Here is a 26,863-nt window from a genome sequence, read left to right as displayed (position 1 = left end):
TGTGTGTGTGTGTGTGTGTGTGTGTGTGTGTGTGTAGGGGGTGGGGGAGGGTAAGGGAAAAGAGTTACTTGGTTCCTGTTACTCAGGATTTCCCAGTCTCAGGACTGTGCCATTTTAGGCCAGATAATTCTTTGTTGTGAGGCTGTCCTGTGCATTGCACGATGTTTAGCAGCATTGCTGCCCTCTACCCACTAAATCCCAGTTGCATCCTCTACTTGTGACAATCAAACATGTCTCTAGATATTGGTGAATGTTCCCTGGGAGGTAAAATTGTCCCGTTAAGAACAGCTGATGTAGCTCTAATCATCCATTGAATAAATATTTTTCTTATTAAAAAGTTGTTCAGGTGCTGTGTAGACGTGGCCTGTGGTTCTAGTATATGTTTAAATGTATATGAAGTCAGGGCTTGTACAGAAAAAGAGAAACAGAGAATATCAAATTAAGCTATATAGTCAATTCATGAAGTGAGTAATGATGTAGATAATTACAAACGTTATTTCAGTCACACAATTTCCCTGGAGTAGATTGTTTTCCTAATTATTGCTGGTTTGGGCTAGTATTAATAGTAACTGGTTTCCTGGACACACACTGGCTAATGGGAGGGAGAGAAGGCAAATGTGCATGTAGAGAAATCATTTGGCTTTCTTAAATTTTCATGGATACCCACAAAGTGGGTGCTTTAACCACAGGTTATCAAGTTGCATTGCCCACTGGCAAGTTTAAAAAGTAATAGCAACATTCATACTTACAGGTGAATTAAAGACTTTAGTCCCCGGAAAGTATGTCTTGAAATGGACTTGATGTTGTTGTTTTCTATGAATCTGCAATAGGTTATAATATTTTGGGTCAGACAGCTGTAGGAACCTCAGAGCCCTTGTACTGAATCATTATGTTAAAAAAAAAAAGTTATTTTACTTACAAATACTCTAGATGTGGGAGACCAATAAAAGCATCATCACTGATCACATCAAATGAGTTCGATGTGAATAACCTGCCCAGAAAAAGTTCACAATGAAATGATTAAACTGACAGATTGTCAATCTTTGCTGCTTTTATCTCTCAGAGAAACGAGTGGGAGTTGTGCATGGAAAAATGTCTGGATGTCTGCCTTCTACAGTGTTATTTATTCAGGTAATCTTTGCAGCTTTTTTTTTAACCGTCAATTATCTCATCAAATGCTCATTGAGGGGTGCCTTGTGCCCCACTCCTCACAGGGATGGATGTCACATGCCCTGGGTAACATTTTGAGATACAATAGGGCAAGTATGGCAGTCGACAGCCAAATCAACATGTTGCAGGTTTCCATGCAAAGACACTAGCAGAATCTCTCCCTCTTGTTCTAGAAACTTCTGGAACATTCTGACCAGGCCAAATAATGGTGTCATGGTTTCAAGCCTGGGAAACCTAGAAAACTAGCTCCATGTCCAGTTATGCTGTGATATCTCATAGTAGATAAGCCACTGACACTGGCTTAATAAAAAGCAACTAACCTCCTACTTTGCAAATAGAACAGGCTGAAGATGGGAAACCATGAGGCTTAGGAAGAGTCTCAGACCCAGTTTATTACTACATAGTTGAAAAGGAATATTTTTACTTGGACAAATTTATTTGCAATTTCAAAATCCACAGGGATTTGGTTTCAAAATAACTGATGAAAAGGAACATCAACCAGCCGTCCCCACATCCTGTTGAATTTCCCGAAGAATTTTTTTTTTCTGAATGGGAGGCTTAACAGAGGTGATTATAGGTCAAATAATACAAAGTTATTTTTTTAGAATGAGTATTAATTTATGGAATTCATTAGATAAAGTGTTGATAAAGACTGAATATAAATTTTTCATGTACTGATGACAAATTTATAATGAGTTCAAGTGACATTTAGTCTACATGTTAAGGTTTTCATATAGGAGAACCTCATATTTCACTTGTACTTAGAGTCTAAAATGTGACCGTGGTCATGGGACAGACCAGAAGTTTGACATAGTTTGACACCTCATGTCTCATACGTACTGTTTAATTGTACTATGTAAAGTCCAATATTCTCAGTTAGTAAACTATTTGACTTTTATTTTTGAGGTGTAGGGGTTAAAAATAACTGCCACTAACCAACTTAGTGACTTACCCTCTCTGAGCCTGTTAACTAAGGGGATTAAAACTAGGAGATGTCACTTTCTAAACAGTTGTGAATAACTTATTTGACATCTGGGATTCCTTCAGAATATTGAGAGGAGGGGGTAGCAGTGGGTTAGAGATGAACTGAGCATGAGGTGGTAATTTCTGAAATTGGAGGCTGGGTCCATGGGAGTGAATTTTACTATTATCCCTACTTTTATATATGCTTGAAAATTTCTGTAAAAATGGGCGAAAACACAAACAAAACCAGATGATCTCTTGCATTTCTTCCTAAGCTATCATTCCTGGAATGATGTTGGATTCTCTTCTATCCCTTCTCCTTCCAACATCATACTTAGCTTTATACTCAAGTGATTCACTAGACTCTGAAGAGTCAACACTATCGAATAGTCATACGTATTAGATGCCCATAGTTATTCAAACAAATTCAAGGTTTTATGATTTCAGTCGCAACTTTGGCAATTGTCTCTGCTTACTTCATGGTTCTGGGAAACAAGAGGATTACTCAGCCTTACTCCAAGGTAAGCTACCATCCAAAGTCTTCCTTGGGTTCCAGATATTCATTTCATTCTGTATAAGCAGCATCAAGGATGGAGAGAGTGAAATAAGGCAGAAATAGATACAGAGAAATACCTCCCATGCTCACTGGTTTGCAAACTGTCCCGTGGTTGGACCAGTGACTTCAAAATCACACTCCAAGTCACTGGAAGAAATGGCTTCTAACACTAGTTCTTCTTATGTTGAATCATATGCATAACAGGGTAGGATATAGATATTAGTGGGCAGAATTAGCCCGCACATGTCAGGGAACTAAAACAGGGTTTCCACTAGAATTTTTATCTGCTTGTTCATTGCTTATCCCTAGCACCTGTAATAGTGCCTGTCCCATAGTGGACACTGAATAAACATTTGTTAAATAAAGAGGGATTTACTTTACATTAAATTCTGGTCATTACTACATTACTAGATTGAATGTTCCTTACAGCACGGGCTTATCTTTATTGACTTTTGTGTCCTCAGCCCTGAGCATATTTCCTGGCTGAATTGTGTTTGCTGAACTAGCTCGTAAGGATCAAAACCTCTGGCTAAAACTACAACAACACGCAAGAGTATGGGTGAGTCTCACAAACGTAAGTCCAGGGAAAGAAGCCAGAATGCAATAAAATACATCCTACATGATTGCACTTATATAAAGAACAAAACCCAGCAAAACTAATCTATGCTGGCAGAAGTCAAGATAGGGTTTACCCTCGAAGGTGAGTGGTAACGGGAAGGGGGCACAAAGGGAGTCTTTAGGGTAATGATAATGTTTGGTTTCTTGACCTGGGTGCTGGTTACAAGGGTGTTAACTTTATAAAGAATCATGGCAGGGGTGGGAGTGATGAATAGGCAGAGCATAGAGGATTTTTAGGGCAGTGCAAATACTCTGTATGCTACCATAATGACGGATACATGTCACTGTACATTTGCCATAGGATGTACAGCACCAAGACTGAACCCTAATGTAGACTATGGACTCTGGGCGATCAAGTAAGTTCATCAGTTGTAACAAACATACCACCTTGGTGGAGGAGACTGGTGATGGGGGAGGCTATGCACGTGTCACGGTAGTGGGTCTATGGGAAATCTCTGTGCCTTCTCTTCAATTTTGCTGTGAACCTAAAACTGCTCTAAAAAAATTAAGTCTTAATTTAAACTATCAAGATGTACACTTAGGATATGCACACTTTTCTTTAAGTAAATTATATTTCAATAAAAAGTTTTCTTATAAAAGCTAAAACAAATCCCTCTGGCTAAGATAATAATGAATATCTAAATTCTAATACCTAGATTCTAATTCTAATATCTAGATATTCTAATATCTAGATTCTAAATTCAATTGTAATTTTCTTTGGACAAGGATTCCATGGACAAAGATTTGTAAATTTAGACATACATTCTAAATATAGTTGAGCAGGCTATCTATTTTATTATCCTATATATACTTAAAAAAACTTAAAAAGGTCCTGTGCTATAAAGGGGGTAAAATGCCAATCTTTAATTTGTATGGGTTCCTTTATAAATGTTTGATTTCAGTATCATGATTTGTTATTGAGCCAGATGTGTTAAAGGATCCCAAAGTCCCTGTTAAGGGAAACTGTGTCACTCCACCCCATCTTCACACAAAACAGATCTGGGGCAGACCAGGGTGGCCAGCTTTTATACCTCATGACCTCTGTCCCTTTTCATAAATTATGAGACCAAGAAGGACTCTGTTCTTCATCCAGAGTAGCTGATCCTGAGGTCAGTCAGCATCCCTTGGCCCAACTAGTCTGGTTCGAAAAGGTGAGTTGGGCTAAAGATGAATCCCTTCTTGGGGATTTGGAATCACAAATAGATGGAACCAGCTAGCAGAGGAGCTGAAGGAGAAAAGAGGCCTTAGGGTTGAGTTACCTCCATGGCAGGCAGACTGTGCAAGGCACACTCAGAAGAGAGTGGAATGCAGAGGAGACCCCACAAAGGGCAGTGTGTGTGAAGGCTGGAGCAGGGAGATGCCCAGATCTGTGTTAGATCCTACACCTGTGCTTCTCAATCTTAGTTGCACTTGGAATCACCTGGGGAGCTTTAAGAATACTGGTACCAGGTTCTCGCCCTCAGGGATTCTGGTTAAATTCTATACCTGGGGTGTGGCCTGGGCATGAGATATTTAAAAGCTCCCCAGGTGTCTCTTACACACAGCCAGGGCTGCATATGGTAAACTTGCTTGTCAGCCACAATGGCCTTCCTTTACCTGTGGTGACCGAGGGGGCCTGTGCTCCTTGCAGCAAGTGTGGCTGGAATAGTTGCTCTGGTACACAGAGGTGCTGTGGATTGTCCCGTCTCCATAACTACAGGCAGCAGGAGTCCACAATAATATGACTCAGATTTGACAACTGCCCTCACAAAAGTAGCACATGGAGGGGTGGGTGGGGATAAGTGTACTGTCTGAATGAACTGGTTACCCTGAGCTGCAAATCAGAGATCTCTACCCATACACTTGCCAAGCGGCCATCCAGTAGGTTGGTGCAGAGATAATGTAGAGTTTGCCCTCTGCCCCTGATCCTGTGGGAACATTTGAGGTCTCTGCCACTTCCTCTATTCTTAGGGAGGGAAAAAGGCAGGCACTGTTCCCTAGAATTTTGGTGGAGGTGGACACAGGGATGCACCTTGTCCTTTCTGTACCCTCCCCCCAAGGGCTGTGCACTTAGGTCTCTTAGCCATCAGTCTCGAGTGCAGTACGAAAACAACGGAGTGTAGGAGGTGTGGGGAGGAGTTTTTTCCTCTGCAACCAAGGGAGTGTGTACTTCCTTATCAAGAAAGACATTTAAGACCATACATACCAACTGTCAATACCATGCAGGCAATAGCTCATTCTTTAAATGATGATTGTTGCCTCCATGATAGCCTGTATTTCATAGACTCCTGCTGCATTATCTTATTTGGTCTTTGAACCAACTCTGTGAAAGTGGTAGAGTAGGTGTTAATAGCTGTTTGGCAGGAGGAAACTGAGGCCTAGAGGAATGTTAAAAGCTTTGACCAAGGTCATGAGGCCCAAGACTCCTGGTCTACTGCCCTTTCCACACACTGGGTGGTCTCTCAGTATAGGACCCGGATCACATAGTGATACAACATCCCCATTCTGGTAGACAACCATAATAACATTACTCAGCTTATGCAGTTTTAAGAAATCTAATTAAGTCATAATTCCTTTTTTAAAGGAATTAATTACTCAAAATAAGCAGTCTTAAAGTCACATTAAGGTCATGTCAACTTGTATTTTTTTCAAGTCAAGAATTTTAAAAATCTGAATGCAGTTCGGTGTATTCTGCTTAAGGACGCTATATGCTCAGTGTAGAAATTCTGGAAAATAAAGAAAAGCTTAAAGAAGAAAATAGAGATCACTTGTAATCATACTACCTAAAGATGTGAATATGTGTATATATAATAAATATATGATATATACATGTATATATTTATAAAATTGGAATAATAATTTTATTGTTCTGTGTCCTCCTTTTCATGTACTTATTTTTTCAAGAATAATTTCTCAGGACAATACATTTTCAATATATAATTTTAACAGATGAGTAAGTTTTGTATTATGGAGATATCGGGATTTAACTTTTTTATTGTTGATTCCAATTTTCACTATTATAAACACTACCATAACCACCCTCTCATGCAAGTATTTTTCCATATTCCTAATTCTTTCCTTAGAATAGACTTAGGATAGATTTTTAAAAGTAACATTATTGGATTGTATATGGTTTGTATGTCTCTAGTTTATTACTAACTTGTATCAAATTACATGTTCAATTCTGAATATAAAAACGCCTGTTTTTACCACATCCTTACCAACATTTAGTATTATCATTTTTGTTTCTTTTTCTATGAAATCATGTCCTGTGACCATTTTTGTTGCTTTCTAAGCGCCTTTTATTTACTAAGGATATTACCTATTCTTTTCCTTTCTTATTTGATGCTGAGTTTTTCCCTACTGATTATGATTTGCCTTTTGAATCATGATTTTTAACATATAGACATTTTACATTTTAACAAAATATATCAACTTTTATTATATATTCTTTCTTTGCTGTAATTCTTAAAATGTTTTTTCCTACCTTGATATTAATGAAATATTACCTAAACCTCCCTCCTTAAGCTTTTTTTTTTTTTTGACTCTAATTTATTTGGGACTTACTTTTATCTATGATGTGAGGTGAGACATTGCCTTGATTCCTGCCTAGATATTTACCCAAATTTGCCAAAGCCTGTTGTTGAATAATTAATGCCCTCCCCCTGCTCTGCCACTTGCGAGTACGTATTACTTCCTTTAATGTCTGCTATTTTATTGCGTTTTTCCAAAAATGAAATCTTGGATTTACTTATTCCCACTGCTTCCTAATTTATTTTTTTTTCTGTTTATTATTTATTTTCTCTTGAGGTCCTTAGAATATGTATTGTTTCATGCTCAATTCATATGTTTTTATTCTTTCTGATTTAAAATGAAAGTATCAATATTTAGAAATATGACTTTACCTCTACGTAAAGCATCCAGTAAGTTTTAAATGTAATCTCTTAAAATTGCATATTTGATTGCAACAAATATTTAGAATAATATTCTTAAAATTTCCTGTTGATGATAGTTTTTTATTTTAAAGCTTTCATAAATTTAAAATTAATATTGCACTGGGACCAGAGGACGAGATCTGTAAAATGTCTGCTAACCCTGAGCTCCAGTTCTTCCTTCTGACTACCTATTTTCAACTGTCTGTAGGAGTGGGTCGCACCTCTCCATAAGCAATAAATTAACACCAAGGCTGAAAGGTTATTAGGGGGTTCCTAGTTGAAAAACTAGGACCAGCAGCACTTAATTCAAAAGGGGCAGAGAAGTGTGTGATAGGGTTGGCATGGAGCTCAAGTGCTGGGATCAGCAACAGAGAAGTAAAGGAAGAAGCAGAGGATCACAGAATGAGGATCTAGCTACATTAGATGGAGGTCAAGGCTAAGGCTGCCCAACGTCCAGCTGGGGGTCCGCAAGAGTAAAATAACTGGGCAGGAGGGACATGTGTCGATGCCAAGGCTGCTGGGCTGCTGAAGTGGTTTCTTGCCCTGGCTTCTCACCTCTTCTAGGGACCAGGGAAGGAGCATGCTGCAGAGGGAATCGCAAAGCCTGGGTCTTCATTCCCACTTGGCCGTAAATCATCTGTGTGGCCTTGAGCACATCACTTCTCCTCTCTATGTTGTCAAATGAGGGGTCTAAACTAGCTTGAAAGATGTATGCGTCAGGCTTGTAGCGCTGCAGGCTTCATTCATGGAAGAGTAGGCATGGCCTCTACATGAGGAGTGGGGCATAGTGGGGAGGCAGGTCTGCAGATGGCTGAAAGGGAGGAGTAACCCTCCTGGGAAAATCTCCCCTTGTCTCAAGCCAGACTGCTCATCTGGTCACATCAGGCCCCCCTGGCTCTAATGACACTTCTTCAGACTCTCTCTAGTCACCCGTGACATCTTAACTGCCATCACAATTGTCATTGTTCCACAAGTGGTCTGCATTTTATCTTCCAGCCCAAAGCAGATCCTTGCAGCTATGGAGTGGGGGATGAATTAGGGGGCTCTCCCATAAAAAACCCCCTCAGTAAGGGCTCCTCTGGATGAAGAAGAGTGAGCAGCCGGCATTGGGCTGTCCCTTAGAGATGGCACTGATTAGACGTAGAATAGAGAATCTGGTTTGTAAGTTTGTGGCTGCCGCTTATTATGTACATGATACATCAAGGAGGTAAATCTATTTCATCCTCTGTTAAAATAGGAATGATAATAACAAAAAGATTTCCTGGAAGATTCTAAGAATTCCATGAGATAATGTATAAGAGCATGTCTCCAATGCTTCTGCCAAGGAATCGCTCAGCAAGGAGCATAGACATAAAATATCAGAGCTGGAAGAGCTTTTAGCTCTAGTGAAGGACCTTAGTTATACAGAGTGGGAAACTGAGGTCCAGTGAGATTGTCACCTACCTAGAGAGCTGTTATGAGTGTTGTCCAGGGAATTAGGCAGCCGTGGGCAGTGTTGCATAAACATACTTCCAAGTACATATGTGTGCCTGTGTGTGTATATGTGCATATATATGTAAATGAGAGAGCAAGATGCATGGGTTATAGCCATTGGAAGATTCGAGGGCATAGCTGGAGGGGCTGGCCAACTTGTTTAGAGCTGCCTCTGCTTAAATGATTCAGACCTGCTAGCTGTTACTAATATTCTCCTTTATCCAAAAGAATAGGACTGGTTGAATGAAAGTTAATAATAGGCTGATGATTAACTTCAGTTAAATGCACACGTTCTAAGTGCATGTGCCATGTGAATAATTTACATCTGAATATTTTAAAATATGCTCTTAAGATAGGAAAGCATTAAAATGGGACACATCACGTATGAGCGCATTATGTCACAGTTCTTTTTGACTTTCATCCTTGGAAAACATTTTCAATGTAATTCAGCTGATCCTTAAGTAGACCACCACCTCTTCGATCTGGATTGATGGAGAGTAACCTTACTTTTGCTCTCATAAGTCTGAGGGGGGGGCATCCTAGAGAGATATGCCATTCAATCCCTCAGGTGAGGAAACTGAGGCCTGCAGAATTAAGTGACTTATTCAAGGCCACATCGTTTGTCAGCAGCAGCGCCAGGTTTAGAATGTAGATTTTAGATTTGCAGGGATTTCCTGGGGAATATTCTTGGCATGCACACTAGCAAAGGCTTGAGCATGGACCCACCCCTTTGGTTTTATAGTTCATTACCTCTCCTCCCAGGATAGTCAAAACTTTTCCTTTATAGACATTAGCATAACTAGTCAACAGCCCACCCTCCCGACATTGTTTGTAAATTCAGTCTGTATTTCTCTGCTTCTAAAAAGCAAAGGAGGAGGGACTTAAATTTTATTTAAAGCCTATTCTATGCCAAGCCTCATCTTTATCAGATTGCCATCTATTAACTCATTTTAATCCTCCAATGAACACTGTAGTGTAGTCTCCATTTAAGATACAAAGAAACCCAAGGTGAGAGAGGTAATTTGAAGCTTGTAACTGGCAGAGCTGGGATTCTGTGCTCCGGTATGATCTCCCCCCGGACTGGTAATGGTCACGGGCAAGGCCATGCTTCCTCTTTTTAGTCCTATCAGATCTGCCCAGTATCTGCTACAAATCTAGGCAAGCCTTGCCCAGTAGTTCCCCGAGTGTAGTCCCTGGAACACAAGGCCTTTACGGGGTTGAGAGGTTTTACGTGAACAACAACAGAAAAAAACAGACAAATAAATTTGGGGAAAGTGGGTAAATGAAGTTACTCGGGGTTCCTAATTACACGAATCTTTCTATCCTTAAGTAAATTGAGACTCTTCAAAAGGGATTTAAATATGCAGCTTCCCAATCTTATTGATAATGGGACGCTTTTATCATTGAGTTTTACATACAGTGTGTATACCCAGGGAAATGCTGGATTAGGCATTTGGGAAACAGCTGTGAGGGAATCCTCTCAAAACAAGAACAGTAAGAGTGTAAATTTAAGCTCAAGGGCTTTTTCCTATTGAATGGGCTGCAAGTGATAATCTACTTCCTCTGAAAGATGGAGCTCCACTGGGAGGTCCCCAAAGAAGCAGAGTGTGCCACGCTGCTTGACCAGGTAGAGAGCCTGGCAGTGAGTCACTCCTTATATGGAGATAGATGGTTTAATGGATCCTTTAAGATAGGATTCTTTCTACCCACCCAAGCTCTGTTAGCAAGCCTCTCTAGAACAAGCTGAGGTATAAATAATTAAGCTAATAAATAAAGCAAGGGACTTCCCTGGTGGCGCAGTGGTTAAGAATCTGCCTGCCATTGCAGGGGACATGGGTTCGAGCTCTGGTCCAGGAAGATCCCACATGCCGCGGACCAGCTAAGCCCATGTGCCACAACTACTAAGCCTGCTCTCTAGAGCCCGAGAGCCACAACTACTGAGCCAGTGTGCCACAACTACTGAAGCCCGCGTGCCTAGAGCCCGTGCTCCGCAACAAGAGAAGCCACCACAATAAGAAGCCCCACACCGCAACGAAGAGTAGCCCCCGCTTGCCACAACTAGAGAAAGCCCGTGCACAGCAATGAAGACCCAACACAGCCATAAATAAATAAATAAATGAATAAATAATAAAAATAATAATAAATAAAATAGGGCTTCCCTGGTGGCGCAGTGGTTGAGAGTCCGCCTGCCGATGCAGGGGACATGGGTTCGTGCACCAGTCCGGGAAGATCCCACATGCCGCGGAGCGGCTGGGCCTGTGAGCCATGGCCGCTGAGCCTGCGCATCCAGAGCCTGTGCTCCGCAACGGGAGAGGCCACAACAGTGAGAGGCCCGCGTATCGCAAAAAAAAAAAATAAATAAATAAAAAGAAGCTCTTTAAAAATAAATAAATAAATAAAGCAAACACCGAAGGCATAGATTCCCAATATCCTGTTGTAGGTTAAGAAAAGGAAAACAACATAAAATAATTCCAGAGACTTTTCTAAGCCAAGATGCATTGCGAGTAGCCAAGCAGGGATAGAATGAGTGGTTTCCCAAATTTATTTGAGCACAGAACTCTTTTTTTTTTCAGGACAACTGTTCTATAGGACACGAGTTTAGAAAACATTGGTCTAAGATATAACTTTAAAGTATATAAGTCCCTTTCCATTTGCTCTTTTCTTCACTCTCTCTCTCTTTCAAAGGAAGGAGACCAGAGTTTACACATACAAAGAGAGTTGAACCCTAGGGAAACTCGATGTTCTTGCAGCGGGCCACTCTTTCAAAGGGCTTGTCAACGATTTTCTCCAGGAATGAGGACACATCCCCTGCATATCCGCACTAATGACAAAGGTTGACCCTTTGAGAGGGGATTCGATTTGGGGAACAAAGCTATGCAAAGTTAAGCCCAGTTATTCATGTTCAAGAGGAAGCAGAGAGAAGTAGTTAAAAGTGAGGATGTGGGTTTACACTCCGGCTCTGCGACTTATGAGGGGTGTGACATCGCGGAGGTTACCTAACCCTTCTAGGATTTAGTGCTTCATCTGCAAAATGGACATAATCACACTTCCTCACAGGGTTATTGTGATGATGAAATAAAAAATGAGACATATACAGTGCTTGGCATCAGGCAATACAAAAATGACAATGTCCCCTAACAAAACTTTGCCTGGTTTTATTGTATGACTTGTAAACTGGCAGTGAAAACAATTCTCAAAGATCTAGAAACGTTTAGCTATAGAAGCAAAGTTAGGAAGAATCTCTGATCTCCTGTAAGGAATTCTCTGCAAGTCAGGAGTTACTTGTGCATATAAATTCTAGTCTGTTTATTTTTTAAAGGTCGTTGTTTTTTAATCACAATTTACACAGGCAAGCACCTGTCATCCTGCCATGTAAATGGGCTCAACAATTCCTTTCCAGTCCTTGCCCCATGGGAGGGATATTGAAACATTGTTCTACCATCAGCCACCATGGGAGGTCCTGGTAAAGTCCCAGTGGACCTGCTTGGGAAATTATTATTCCCAAACTACATTATTATTCTAATAATAACTTTATAATAGTCAATTCCATAGAATGAGGCTCTTTCATTTAACAATCTAATTTACTGGTTTGTTAGAATTGATACAATAAATTTTGTCCTTTTCTTTAACAAGGCCATTTTCTATATTATGTATTCTATCCTACAAACAGTACTCTGTTTGTAGAATAGAATAGAATACAATAGAATTTTTAAGCAGAAAGAGACCTTAGTTAATTGAACATGAAGGTCTTAAAATGCCAATTACATATGTTTTGTTTGGTCTCCTGTTTCAGAAATCTGCCTCCAGATTTCTGCCTTCCCCTGAAAATTTAAAAAGTAAGACCGCATATTCATGTGCGGTCAGCAATAATCAGTTGAAACTGAAGATGTCATTTTTAGGTAAGACATGTCTTGTCTGGTTTACCCCAGTCACTACCACTCCCTACTGTCTTATACCCAACTGTTTCCTTCATTTACCTTATCACCCCAGCCCCCACTGGGCATTTGAGTGTGAGAACCATAATTTAATCTATCTCTGATATTTTCTACATATAAAATCTGAGGCCCAGGGATACTTGGTCACACAGCCCGTTACTGTCTGAACTGGATTTCAAACCCAAGTCTCCTGACTTCTACTTCAGGCTTCTTTCCATCTTACCACAAAACTACTCATCTGAAGACTGGCCAGTGTTAATTATTTTTAACAAAACTTGACATGTTTACAAAATACGGTTCCAGTTGTTTTTTCATGAGGAAGAAGTGAAAGGGTTCTGCTTCTCTTTTCCCCTCCCATTCTCGGAAAGGTAAATAGTTCATGTTCCTTGTGAGAAGTATTTGAAGAAAGATTTCTTAGCAGGTTCTGATGGAGACCTATGCGTAGAACAATAAAATTTTACAGCTAGCACTGTAGGAAAACCCAAACTATACAATCAGATGCTAATCTGATGTTAAGGTCATTCAAATTAAAGTGATTTTCAGAACTATAATGAAAGCTAATGTTTATTGAGTTACAGGAGCTGTGCCAGGTGCTTTACGTGTACTGTTTCATTGAATCCTGACTGTAATCCTGTGTAACAGGTACTATGGTTATTGCCCACTTTGTAGATGCAGATAATGAGCCTTGGTTAAACTTGCCCCGAATCACAGAACTAGGAAGCAGCAGAGTGAGGATTTGAACCCACGTCTATCTGACCACAAAACCTGTGTTCTTTACTACTTGCCACATTGCCAGCTCACCAGGGTTAGCCATTTTGACATCACAGCTGTCATTGTAATGCCCTGGGATCATTTTGTAGCCTATATCAGCCGTAGGCTCAACAATGGGCAAGAGTCACCATCCTCACCAATCAACTGGATATCATTTTGAACAAAATGAGAGAGCTTATCATGACTGCCTTATGATACAGTCTTTGTGTTCATAAATTTGCTCTTCATCTTAATAATGCTCAACCAACATTTTTCTTTGGATGTCCTGTCAGACTGGATGAAGGGGGACTTTGAACCTTCACAGGAGAGAGGCTAGTCAAACCTGGGAGAGAACCTGGGTGGCAAATATGATTTTGTACTTGTCAAAGACCTAGAGGAAATCAGAGTGAAACAAAAGGGATTCAGCAGGTGGGTCTAAAGAAAGATTTTGGATGCTTTGCCTTTTAAGTTCCAGTACACTGGAAATATCTGTTGAAGGAGTTTGACATCATAATGTCGTGAACAAATATCTCTTCATGGTTTTTTTTTGGTTCAGCCCACTTTCCAGACGTCCACACTATTAATTCACATGAAATCTGATTGTGTATACAAAACATACAAAACAGCAGGTACATGACCGAGACTATCTACTGATAGGAAAACAGGAATCTCTAGTATAAAATCTATAAAAATATGAACTGAATTCAACAAACATATAGTAAGCAAGATCTAAGCTTATAACATCCGGGCTCTTTTCTAGGACCTTGGCTATTGAGAATCCTCGAGAAACAAGGGCAGACACAAGCACAGTTAGCTCTAAAAATGACAGAAAGAACTATAGACATCAGTAAAATCTACAGAGCTTGAGAAAATAGAGGTACTTCAGGCTGGTATGCATGGATCTTACAGTGTGTGGGTGTATGTGTGTGTGTATGTGTGTGTGCAATCAATACTGCGAGAGATGACCCTAGACAAATAGCCAAATTCTATTAATACCAACTCGGGTGTTCAGATGTTTCTCTGTTTCTAGGGAACCATTAAAGGCTTCCAAGCATGAGGGTGACATGATGAGATCTGCGCTTCAAGAAGGTAACACTGATGGAGGTGGGGAGAATAGGGACCGGAATCAGGGGGACCAGTGCAGAATCTCCCCAGCAGCCTGTGGAACAGTGATTGCAGCCTCAGTTAGGGCCATGGTCCTGGGGTGAAGAGGAGATGGCAGATTCTCATGCTGTTTCCTGTTGAAAGTGGACATGAGGGAGAGGTAACTCCTAAGTTTCTTGCTTGAATAATTGAGAGAATGAAATACACCTTCAGAGAAAACCTTTGTTGTACAGGGCTGTGTGCACAGTCACAACAATTAATTAATTAAGAAGTTAAAAATCAGAGCTATGGGTCATTGGGCAGATTGTAGACAAAACAGCCTAGGTGATTGAAATTTTTACTTTTTCGTCCCTTGTGGGCCATCAACTGGGCACAAACCAAAACATGCTCATCCATAACCAGCCAATAATTCCTCTAGAAGCCCTCTTAGCTGATGGGTTTGGCTTGAGTTGTCACTGAAGATTGCTAACTGTTTCTTACATTTGTCATGTAAGGAGGAATAGAAAAAGAGGCTAATCGCTGTACAGGTGAGAGAGGCTATGGATAGCTTTCCCCGGACAAATCCTATTTTGAAAAACTGAAAGATAAAATCTTAGTAAGGATGGACTTATGATTTATCATGTTCATGCTGTTTGCTTTTCTGTTTTTTAGTTTTTGATTTCTTATGGGCTATATATTTATGTATTGATTGTGGATTAATAAAAGAAATGATGATATTTTTTCCCCAGAGGGATCAATTCTGTTGCTTCAGACAAGATCAGATCTCACTGGAATAAATAGAATTTTTTCTGGTTACACCAAATTCTTATATAAAGATTTTTTGTGTGTGCATGATACTAACCTAACCCTGTAATTTACTCCCTGCAAATAGAACTCTCTTTAGAGTTGGATAGCTTTAGTTTATTAAAAATTTGATCAACAAATGGCAATGTGGCCACATTTTATGCTCTTAAGTTTGAATTTTACTTCTGTAATGAGCCTACATCATTGGGGATTTTAGTCTGTGGTTGAGAAGAACAGGACTGTCCTGTGTGAAAACACATTTCTGTAAATTGCCTTCGCTACAAGTACCACTCGCTCCTATCACTAAAAACAGACTAGAATGAATAATCATTCCCACCGGTTATGTTTCACAGCAGGCCTATGGAAACATGAATGAAATTACATTTGCTTGGGAAAGGTTTTGTTGCTGTTGTTTAAAACCATAGGTGTTTTTTAAAAAAATAGGTTTGTATAACTAATCTGATGAATTTTTATTGGATAATTTTATTCTTCCTCTCTACAGAGTGTGGGCTTTTGTTTTTCTTGTTCTCCAACACACATTGCCAGCCAAGGCCTACCAGGATCTTTTCCCCAAAAACATTATATGTAACTTAAGGAGGCACTACGTCTGTTTCCCTCAGTACCCCAGGCTAACATTTCAAAAAGTACTTCTCATCATGCCTTCTGCAGAAGGTCTGAAAAAGCATTTGGGGCCATAATGAAATTATCAGATTGTTAGGGTGGGCGACATGAATGGGTCATTTCTTTTCTCTTTTCCACAACTTAGCAAGAAACCAACTGCCTTTGTACATCAATCAAGCAGAATCGATTCTGAAGTTTCTCTCTTCACAGGATATGACAGGTCAGTTTGGTAATCCGCGGTCACGAATACCATTAGAATTCATTGCAAACCCCGAGCAATGGTTGGTGTGATCCAGGTCTGGTCTGATGGCAAAAGTCATGCAAAGGCAAATAAGACCCCTGGGTCTTCATGTTCCAGTGTGGGGTGTTCAGGGCAGTGGATGGCCCTGTCCTTCCTACAGAAAAACTCTTTCTGTCTGTGAGCCATGCATTCCCACCACTGTTATGATTATGACACTGTTCATACTTGGAGCTTTTTCATTTATTTTCTCCTCAGTGAAAATGCGCTTATTAGACCCTTTCCCAATGACGGGAGGAAACAGAGAACATTGGACAGGAAGAATGGGGAGCAGAATCTTTAGGAAACAGGATCCTGGAGATCAGAGACAAACTTTGACCCTGGACAGTTTTGCATGAGATCAGCACTGGCACAGATCTGCCACGTTGAGGTTAGCCAGTGTGAGTTAAGTAAGGACATCCAGGGCAAGAATTACTCGCCCTTTTGTTATTTCTGAAAACTGAACTGCTTTTAGAAATAAGGGCTGGAATGTTCCATAGGAACTCAGAGCATGGAACGCAGGGGCATGGCACACACGCTCCGTGTGGGCTATTTAAAAACCAGTTCCTTGGCTTTCCTCTGTGATTCTAAATACGTGTAATCACATTACTCTGCAGCAGCCGGTAACTATTTCTATAACATTGTCCAGCATCTGTGTTTGCTGAGGCCGGATCCACCCAGCAGAAACACAGAGTGGAGAGGTGCTAACTGATGAGGTTGATCGATCCGGGCTTTCTGTGTCACAGCTAATGCCCATCCAGTGTTGGAATTTGAGTAGTATGTGTCAACTGACGCTTCTCAAATTTTAAGGACTGATCTATTTAACTCTCCTGGGGAGAGAGAGGTGCCTTAGCTCAACAAAAGGATGCTTTTAAAATGAGCCATTTATGTATTTAACAAATAATAACATAGGCACAACTGATCACTTTCTCACATACAAGCAATTCTTATCCTACGGAAGGATCCCAGCACTGAAGACTTTGCCCCTTTATGTGCTAAAGACTCTGTCTTTTTTGAATTTGTTTGATGTACTAACACTTACCCTAATCACACTATTAGCCATCAATCAAACAGATAAATCACTTAGGAATATTCTACTCAATTGTTAATCATTCAAAGACATTAGCTAGTAGAAGGACAGTAGCCAACATTATTACATAATATCAAAACACCTGATCAGGTTTATGAAATGAAATAGTCAAACCAGCTTGGCGATTTCATATAGACGAAACAATAGATTAAGTGATTTTTTTTTTAGCTTTTTTAGCTTTATGTGAAAAGTTAAAACCCTACCATTTATAAAATGTGTAACCATTTGTCACATCCTATACCAAGCATTTTATCTACTTAAATCTTATTTATCTCTGATAACTTTTCAAGGTGTCATCACCTCCATTTTACAGATGAGGAGACTGAGGCTCAGAGAGAATTAGTCATTTGCACACAATTTCACGTCTAGTTTCTAGGGAGTGGTAGGGTGAGATTTACACACAGGTCTCTCGCATTTCAAATCCATGCTGTTTGCCTCTGTATATAAAACCTCAAAAGGCCAAAATGGCCAATTAAGGCAAGAAAACAAAAACAAGCAAAAAAACTTGGGTCCAGGATCATGCAGTTAAGATAACTACAGCTCAGTTGATGGACATTCGGCTGATTCCCCCCCCTGGAACCGGTAACTACAACCCAGTCTGTGGCCTGACACCTGAGAACGGGGTGGGGGGTGGGGGGGGACCTCTTGCCCCCATATGTGGTCCTGATCTAAGAACTAACACTCCAATGGCCAAACGTTACACGTCAGAACAAATTATCCATGTTACGTTATGACTGTGGAGAGATCTGATTTCTTAGTCAAATATTATTTTTTGACTATTTTCAGACATAGACTGAATATATGGTTCCCTCATGGCTAACTTAAAACACACAGCAAAGACTAATCCTTTGCACTCTCCTATATTAATATTTTCTTTCCCTCCTTATAAGGGGATGAGTTATAAATTAGATGAGATTAGAAAGCAGTCACTTGAGAATGAACATTTTAAGGAATTACCTAGAAAGAACCGAGATTTTTCTTCCCCACACGGTAAATCATACAGAGTAGCAGCCTGCCCCAGGTCCCCGAGGACAACATCTTGAGCGCATATGTTATGCTGGGTTCTGTATTGACTAATTCAGAAACTCCAGGGTAAAATTACCAAAGTTCCCAAGTCAAAAATGAAAGTAAAAGGGTGGAATGAAATGAAGATCATTGTTGCAACATTCCAACAACTTCATAAATAGCCATGAAAGTAGCTAGCATTACAGGTTAGCAAATTTACAATTGCAAGCATCAATCCGCACCGTGGGTGTCAAGTCGCAAACAAACCCAGCTACCTCACTTTACTGATATTCCTTTCCTCTCCAGAAATATAATCACATTTGACAAAATTAATATTGAGATCGTTTTACTAGAGGGTTTATCCAAATATATGCTGTATTAAAAATAGTCATGATATAAATATTTCTCACAAGAGCTGCAGCGATGGTGTGAATAAAAAACTCCCTTCTGAGATTTCAGTAAAACCAGATCTCACAAAGGATCTGAAAGAAAACAAAACAAAACAATAAACAGACACACACAAAGAGACACACACACAGAACAAACCTTATGTTAATCCAGTTTAGCAAAACAGTCACTATTTGACACTATTTTATGAAGTACGATACTGTTCCTTTCCAGATGAAGTAGGAGAGATGAATCTGCTACAGGTTTCTCATAATAATGTTCAGGGGTGGAAGATATCTAAGCATGTTCTGTAGCAGCTAATAAAAATCAAAATTTCTAAATGCAGCAAAATGTTAGCCCTGTCAAATGGCCAAGCGTGCAAGAGGAATCTCTCCCCATGCCCTTCTACCAATACATGCAAAGCCCCAAATACATCGGCTGGAATTTTTAAATTGTAAATTAGATACCAAAATGCTTACGGGCCTTACAATGAGATAACGTCAGGAGGAACGGTGCGTGGAATGGATCTGGCATTCTCACATAAAGCATTATCTTTGGTACAAGTACACACGGCAGGGCATTTTGGCTTCGCTGGTTTCTTCCCCTCAGTCAGCAAAAGCGCAGATAAGAGACATAGGCAATAAGCAATTCTTTTCAGGGGGATGCAGGCATTTCCCATCCTTTGGCTTCTCTCTGATTCCATGCAGTCGAAAAAATATCCCCAAACATGAACAGGGCTTCTGGAATTCAGATGGTGATTGTCTTGCTTTAAGACCAGGTCACATAAGAGTCCACCCTTTTCCTCTGCCTCTGTCTCTCTGCTTTTCAAAACAGGGACCTGCAGCTGATTCGTGAGCTGCTCCTTGCTCCAGCGATGCACTGCTCGGGGAAGAGACCTGTGAGGTGCTGCGAGATGGGAGGGATCCAACTGCTCGAGGAGAGAGCGGACTTGCATCACCACGAAAACACTGAGCACAGACCAGCCTTCGAAGGCAAAGCGAAGTGATGTAACAGAAAATAAACAGCTTTCTGCTTGCACCGGGAGCCCTTTAATTGTTACCAAAAATAGGATGGCATAATGTCTTATTAGTGGGTGGGTGGGCCGGTGGGTGGGAGCAGTCATCTTGCATCGGATCTCAGCAATCTCAGAAACCTTTGGGAATTTGCTTTTCATGTGGCAAACAGCCTAGTAAGGAAAGCTAGCTTTGGAGCCAGCCCTGGCTGGAAATAGGAAGTGAAATGAAACTCTCTCCCTTCGCAGCTTTTGGCTAAAACCTTGGTATTTCTTGCTGAGTCCACCTGACTGATGCCATCACTGAAAGACAAGCAAGAACACATGGAGAATGTGACTTTCAGGGAATGAATGTGAGTAAATACTTTTCTGACACTTAACTGTCATAAATTATTGATTTTCATAATCCACCCCGCCCCCTCCCCCCCATGTGTAAGCCATTCCCTCCTCCCATGGTGAGGGAGGGAGATAGAAGCGGTTCGTTGACTGCCTCTGTGTATAACCCGCCCTCCTCACCTCTCACACTCCCCTTTCTTGAGCGCTGGAACCGGAAGCCTGGAAGGAACTCCCTGCCAGCAGGAGGCAGCCAACTTTGGTTTCCAGGGCTCTGGTAAGGTCTGGCTGAACCCAGGAGGCTGAGATACGGTGGGGAAAACGCCAACCTAAGAGCCAGAGACCTGGCTTTTTAGGGTCCAGTTCTGCCATGAACTAGCTGATGGTGCCTCTGGATCTATTCTCCTGTCTGTAAAATGGGCATGATAATGCAGATGTTCCATAAATATTACAAACATTAAATCCAAATGGTAGGGACTTCCCTGGGGGCGCGGTGGTTAAGAATCCGCCTGCCAATGCAGGGGACACCGGTTTGAACCCTGGTCCGGGAAGATCGCACGTGCCGCAGAACAACTGAGCCCGTGTGCCCCAACTAGTGAGCCCGCGCGCCTAGAGCCTGTGCTCCACAACAAGAGAAGCCACCGCAAGGAGAAGCCCGCACCCCGCAACGAAGAGTAGCCCCCACTCGCCACAACTAGAGAAAGCCCACGTGCAGCAACGAAGACCCAACGCAGCCAAAACTAACTAATTAAATAAATAGATAAATACATTTATTTAAAAAAAATCCAAATGGTAGGCTATGTTACTGGCCTGTATGATGGGAAAGAGGATGTACCCTTAGAGAAGGAAACTCATTTAAACAAGAGAAAAACAAGAGGCCCTGGCTTTGGGGCAGGGAGGTATAATCTATGTGGGCGTGGAGATGCTTAGGATGGAGGAATAGACGCTTGGTCTTCTTACCACGCCACAGGCGGCCATCCCTCAAGCTGGCACCGTTGGCCAGTGATGTCAGTCCACAGTCCTTTTTCTCTCAGCTTCTTAGACTGAAAGGAGTACAAGGACTATTTAAGCAAATATGTGATTGTGACATAAACTCATCCTGCATGGAGCTTGAGGCGTTGATGGTCTAACCTTTCCCTCTTGTAGGGAGCTCGCCCCTCGTTTACTTCTCTGGAAGCTCTGTGAGAGGAGGGCGGTGGCAGTCATGGTCATTCCCGCATTTGATTGCTGTCTGTTTACCCAGAAGACTGCAGGCTCCATGAAGGGAGAGACCCCTGGGTGAATCCAGTGCCTGGACAGCGCCCTGTTCAGCGCTGTGAACAACAAGTGTGCCCTCATGGGCAGCCACAGAGCGCGGAGGCAGCCGTGATCGGGACATGCTCGTCCCAGGAAACTCCAGACAGCTCCTCAGAGCTATCATAAAGGAAGTTAAGGACAGTTCCCTGGAGAAGCAATGATCCAGCTGAGTTCCAAGTTAAGGGGGAATGACAGAGTTGGCGGGAGTATTCCAGGTGGAGCAAGCAGCATTTGCAAAGGCCTGGCCACCACCCAGAGAGCCAAGGTTGCCTCTGCAGAGTTCTAGGCAGCAGAGCGATAGGATATGGTTTGTGTTTCCAAAGGACCAGTAGGTTATTATCGTTAAACCAGTTTTGGGGGGCTTGTAAATATGTTGGTGTGTGTGTGTGTTTTGTTACAAAACAAGGAAAGAAAAAACTAAGTCTTACAAAACAAGGAAAGGAAAAACTAAGTCTAAGAGAAGTAATGATTTTAGAATGCATTCTACTCTTGCTTCGCTGTCTAGGACTCTATGGAGGAAGGGAGTCTATCACAGTGATTTTAGAAACCGTGACCTATGGGCAAGCCCCACTTGAAACAGTAAAAGTGTCACAAAAGTTGGCTGCAAGTCAGATGTTTGTAAACTGAATCCTGCTTTGAGTGCACAGTGGAAACTTGCTCCGTGAAATAATTATGTGACGAAAATTTCATAAAAGATGGTTTTTATTCAAACAATCACCTATGCCCTAAGTTCTCTGACTTGTAAGTGATGTGTTTTGTAACTATAAGATAAAAACCCTGAGATCTTTTAGGGACCTCAGAGTTCTCGGCTCCAATCACTGCGTGTTTGCGTGTTACAGTGGGGAGACTGAGGTACTGAGGGGTCACACAGATGAAAAGTGGCAGGGCCACCACTCTGCATGGGGTGACACTCTGGCAGATGCTTGGTTAAACTGATCTGTGTAGGCAAACAGAATACTTCCCTCCCCTCTGATACACTTTCAAATGTATCAGATTATCAAGATGGCGTGATCAGCCCTTGGCTTTGTGCTCTGTAGATGCCATCAAGGAAAGGGCGAGCAGTCTTTCATGTTTGACGTGGTTAATCCAGGAGACCAAATGAATGCGGGAAAGAAATCATAGCCATAACTTCACTTTGCAGCTGTATTTATCTGGCGGTTCAGTTTGTCAGTTCAAGTGGAAAAAGGACCATAGCGGGTTGTTGGGGGCGGTTCTTTAAGGAGAAATTACAATGGGCATTCTGAAAAGACAATAACTTTTTCTTTTGCTGTGGCATTTAAAGCCCAGATTTGAATTTCCTATTCAATTAAAGCACCTGCTGAGATCAGGCACAATTTTAACTGTGTAGTAACATATTGCTGATGTTCATCTAGGGAGGAGAAACATTACAGGTTCCAGAATTGGACTGAGGAGGGAACTAGTGAGAGGAGGGCAGGTTGCCGCTATATTGAAGTCTTTTGTTTATTTATTTGGTTGCACCAGGTCTTAGTTGCTGCTCGTGGGCTCCTTAGTTGCAGCATGTGGGCTCCTTAGTTGTGGCATGTGAACTCTCAGTTGAGGCATACGTGTGGGATCTAGTTCCCTGACCAGGGATCGAACCCGGGCCCCTTGCACAGGGAGCGTGGAGTCTTATCCGCTGCGCGACCAAGGGAGTCCCTATATTGAAGTCTTGAGGGGCCTGGGGAGGGGGCTCTGTTGCTGACCAAGCTTCCCTGCTCTCCTTCAGGAAGCCCTGGTAGGGCACAGAGAGGGTGTGGGAAGTGGGAGGGTAGAAGCTTAGGGCTTTCCACCAGCTTGGAAGCCTTTATATAAGTTTTGGCAACCCACCTGTGCATTACGGGGGGGCCTTGGGAGACAGGCTTAGAAAGGATGAAAGCAGAGCTGGAAGGAGGCCCAGGGAGGTTGGGAGGCCTGGCTGAGGCAGGCTCACTGCCCAGTTCCAGCTCTGGAGGAGTAGCTGAGGGGATCCAGGGCTGGCTCTGCACTTGGCCAGCCATGTGACCATGGGCTAGCTATCTAACCTTTCTAGGTCAGTTTTCTCCTCTGTAAAATGAGGAGTATGTATAACAGTACATATCACATAAAGTTGTTGAGAGAATGAAGGACAATAATGTATCTAAAGTGCTCAGCATGGGGTCTGTTACACGAAAGATTTATCATCATCATTGTCATCATTGCAATGGGACTTGAATTCTGAACATGTAACTTCTGATATTTGGAAAGCAAATTTCTCAAATAATAATGGGTTTATCTCAAGTGTATATTCACTCCAAGAAGCAGGCACTTCTGTGCAGGATGACAGACTGTGGCCTTGCCAAGAGTCTCTGCACATGAGGGAACCAAGAATCCTCCTGGGGAAGAAAGAACTCTCTCCCAGTTTGGGTGAGAGTAGGAGCCCCCAAGCTTGGTCCAAGGGTAAGGGCCAGGGCTGGAGAAAAAGAAGGTGGTTTTGAACATGGGATGGAAATTTTTTTTCTTCAGTCCATTGCCCTTGAACATGTGTAATTTTGAAGGCATAAGAAGAATCTACTTTGGGATCCCTGTAACAGAGAGTGTTCTCTCTAGTTTGGTGGGCACAACGGCGTTCCTTGTGGGTGCCATGGGGACCACACACAGTGCTCTGGCATCCAGAGCTGCTGTAGAGATATGAGACCAATAGTATCTCCATCCAGGTCCATGGCTCAGACATCACCAGAATCACTGGATTTTCCACCAGGAGCAACTCACCCTTACTGTCCCACAGTAGTGACAGCCCCACAGACATAGGAAGTGGCAAATGATCCCAGCAGGGAGCCTAAGCAGCAGAGAAGGAAAATGAAGATGTTTGGGAGCGCATGTGTGACGTTCCCTGGCATTCTCAGAAACTGAAAGGGGTCTTTGAGGAGGGGCTGGCAATTCTGGGAGAGTTGATGAAAGCACAGAGAGAGAAGAACAGCGTGTGCTGTGGTTCTGATCCCAGTTTTCCCCTCAGGCTGGTGACCTAGGAAACACACATCGTGCAAGTAAACAAATGATTATTATGAGGCTTAAAAGATCCAGCTTGGCCCTGCCTCCTTTTACACTCAGACATGCAAACTGGTGTCAGTTTAAGCAGCTTTCTCAATAGAGCAGGTTTTTTTTTCTTTTTTTTTTTTTGAGAAATAATTCTTTATTTTTGAAAACTCACACTGCAGTATTAGGGGTACAGAAACATCCTGTCTGCAACTTATCTTGAAATCATTCAGAAAGAAAAATATGTAACTGAGTATGTATGTGTGTGTGTGAGGGAGAGAGAAAGAGAGAGAAGGCTAAAGCAAAAAGCAAATGTGTTAAAATATTAAAATTTGGGTAATCTAGGGCCTCCCTGGTTGCGCAGTGGTTGAGGGTCTGCCTGCCGATGCAGGGGACACAGTTTGTGCCCCGGTCCGGGAGGATCCCACATGCCACGGAGCGGCTGGGCCCGTGAGCCATGGCCGCTGAGCCTGCGCGTCTGTAGCCTGTGCTCCGCAATGGGAGAGGCCACAACAGTGAGAGGCCCGTGTACCGAAAAAAAAAAAAAAAAATTGGGTAATCTAAGCAAACAGTATCCAGGAATTTTTTGTTCTATTCTTGCAATTTTTTTTTCTTTTTGTCTGAAGTATGTCCCATTAAAATACAAAAGAAAAAAAAGAAAAGAAAAAACGAAGGAAATTGCAGATGTGAGAGACACTGATAACAGCTGGAGAACGGGAGTTAATCAGAAAATTCAGGGAAAAGGAATGGAAAGAAGAAAGGAGAGCCTGTATTCACGGGGAGAGGCAGTTGAGCAGCAGAAGAGAGAGCGCTCGAGGGAGTGAAGGAAAGCATCCGGTGCGACAGGACCTAGAGCAGGGTTTTTGAAGCAGCAAGTCAGCTGCATTAGTGGGTTGCAAAATCAGTCTAGTAGGTCAAGCAGAATTTTAAAGAATAAAATAGTTTTGAATCCAAAATTGGACTGTACTGCACCTATAAGAGTAGCTGTTGCCTTGTGAAGCCTTTGTTTCCATTCTTTGGATATGTATGTGTGTGTGTGTGTTCAGGGTTGCAATATAAAATGTATTTCTTACAATTGGTTTATAACCTCCCCCCACACACACACAAAAAAAAAAGAAAGAGAGAAAAAGAAAACATTACCTTACAGGATGTTGAAGAGCTTCACCCACCCCCAGGAGTCTGTGAAATGGCAGAGAAATGTTGATCTCAATTCCAGTAACTTTCACTTACTGATTGAGAGCAGCAATCAGACCTGTTGGAATATCATTTCTGTTATTTACTAGCTGTGTGACCTTGGGCGAGTTGCTTAGCTTCTCTGTGCCTCATTTTCCACACTGGTAAAGTGGAAGTAATACCTTCTTTGCATTGTTGATATTAGGATTAGTAACAGTGCACGTGGAAGGCATGTCACAAAGAAGGCGTTCAATTTCTGATAACTCTCCCAGAATTAAATGGGAAGGGGAGGAGAGGGCAGTGAGCAGAGGGCCAGATCTTAAAGATTAGAAGTAGTATGTCACCAAGGACTCTTTGGTAGAGAGTGATGGACACTGACTCTGCCCATCTAAGCATAAAAGGACCTTACTGGGCTTCCCTGGTGGTACAGTGGTTGGGAATCCGCCTGCCAGTGCAGGGGATACGGGTTCGAGCTCTGGTCCGGGAGGATCCCGCATGCCGCGGAGCGGCTAAGCCCGTGTGCCACAACTACTGAGCCTGCGCTCTAGAGCCTGCATGCCACAACTACTGAAGCCTGTGCGCCTGGAGCCCGTGCTCCGCAACAGGAGGGGCCGCCGCCATGAGAGGCCTGCGCACCACAACGAGGAGTAGCCCCCACTCGCTGCAACCGGAGAAGGCCAGTGCGCAGCAGCGAAGACCCAATGCAGCCAAAAATAAATAAATAAATATATTAAAATAAAGGACCTTACTGCCATGGTGATGGAGTGACTCACAGAAGGGCTGTCCAAGCAGGCTTCAGAAATAGAGAAATTTGTGGGAGCTTGGGGATCTAGGCAGCAGGAGCTAATGGGCAGTGTCCTCTGGTGAATCCACTCCTACCAGTTCTTATCCACATGTTCCTGCTGAAGGAGAGAGTCCATGGGGCTCAGCTGGAGTCAGGTACCCTCCCATTTGCCATGGGAAGCCAGGGCACCTTGACTGGCAATCCCACCAAGAGTGCACACTGTGGGAGAGGGGTGGCTCCCCAAAGGAAACTAAGGTGCTACTACCAGAAGCAAAGAGGCTGGATGCTGGGCAGGCAAAACCAAGGGACACTCACTACAGGACGTGTGCCGGCGTCTGTTAGGCTAGGGCAAAGGGAAATGATAGCAGCTATCATCCCAAATCCATCCTCAAGATTTTAAAGTGCAATGACCAGGGGACAATTTAGACAAACAAATGAATAATTTCCCAAAAGTCAGCTAAACTCTTATGTCCTGACTGTGGAATCAGGGCATTTTCAACTCTTGTGGTCCAAGAGAACAGAAGTTTGGCCAAGAGGGGAGTTGAAAAGGCAACAATAACAAAAGCTGACACAGGATGCATATCATGTGCCAGCTGCTGTTCTAAGCACTTTATGAATATTAATTCAT

At 42.2% G+C, this 26,863-nt stretch overlaps 1 protein-coding gene across 2 annotated transcripts in view; it reads right to left on the bottom strand.

The window, feature by feature from the left end:
* Positions 1-19,820, bottom strand: part of LGI1 (leucine rich glioma inactivated 1) — a 33,374-nt gene extending 13,554 nt beyond the window's left edge. Inside the window, exons 1-4 of one of the 2 annotated variants that reach the window (XM_060125432.1) lie at positions 19,135-19,820; positions 18,670-18,741; positions 920-991; positions 750-821 (exon numbers count right to left, since the gene is read on the bottom strand). In XM_060125432.1, coding sequence (XP_059981415.1) covers positions 750-821; positions 920-991; positions 18,670-18,741; positions 19,135-19,820 — 902 coding nt within the window. The remainder of the gene's footprint in view (positions 1-749; positions 822-919; positions 992-18,669; positions 18,742-19,134) is intronic. The other variant, XM_060125433.1, reaches the window with a different exon arrangement.
* Between the last annotated feature and the right edge of the window lie 7,043 nt (positions 19,821-26,863).

This window comes from Lagenorhynchus albirostris, chromosome 16 (assembly GCF_949774975.1).
Source record: "Lagenorhynchus albirostris chromosome 16, mLagAlb1.1, whole genome shotgun sequence".
NCBI lineage: Eukaryota > Metazoa > Chordata > Mammalia > Artiodactyla > Delphinidae > Lagenorhynchus > Lagenorhynchus albirostris.
This window is presented reverse-complemented; position numbering and strand designations above follow the sequence as displayed.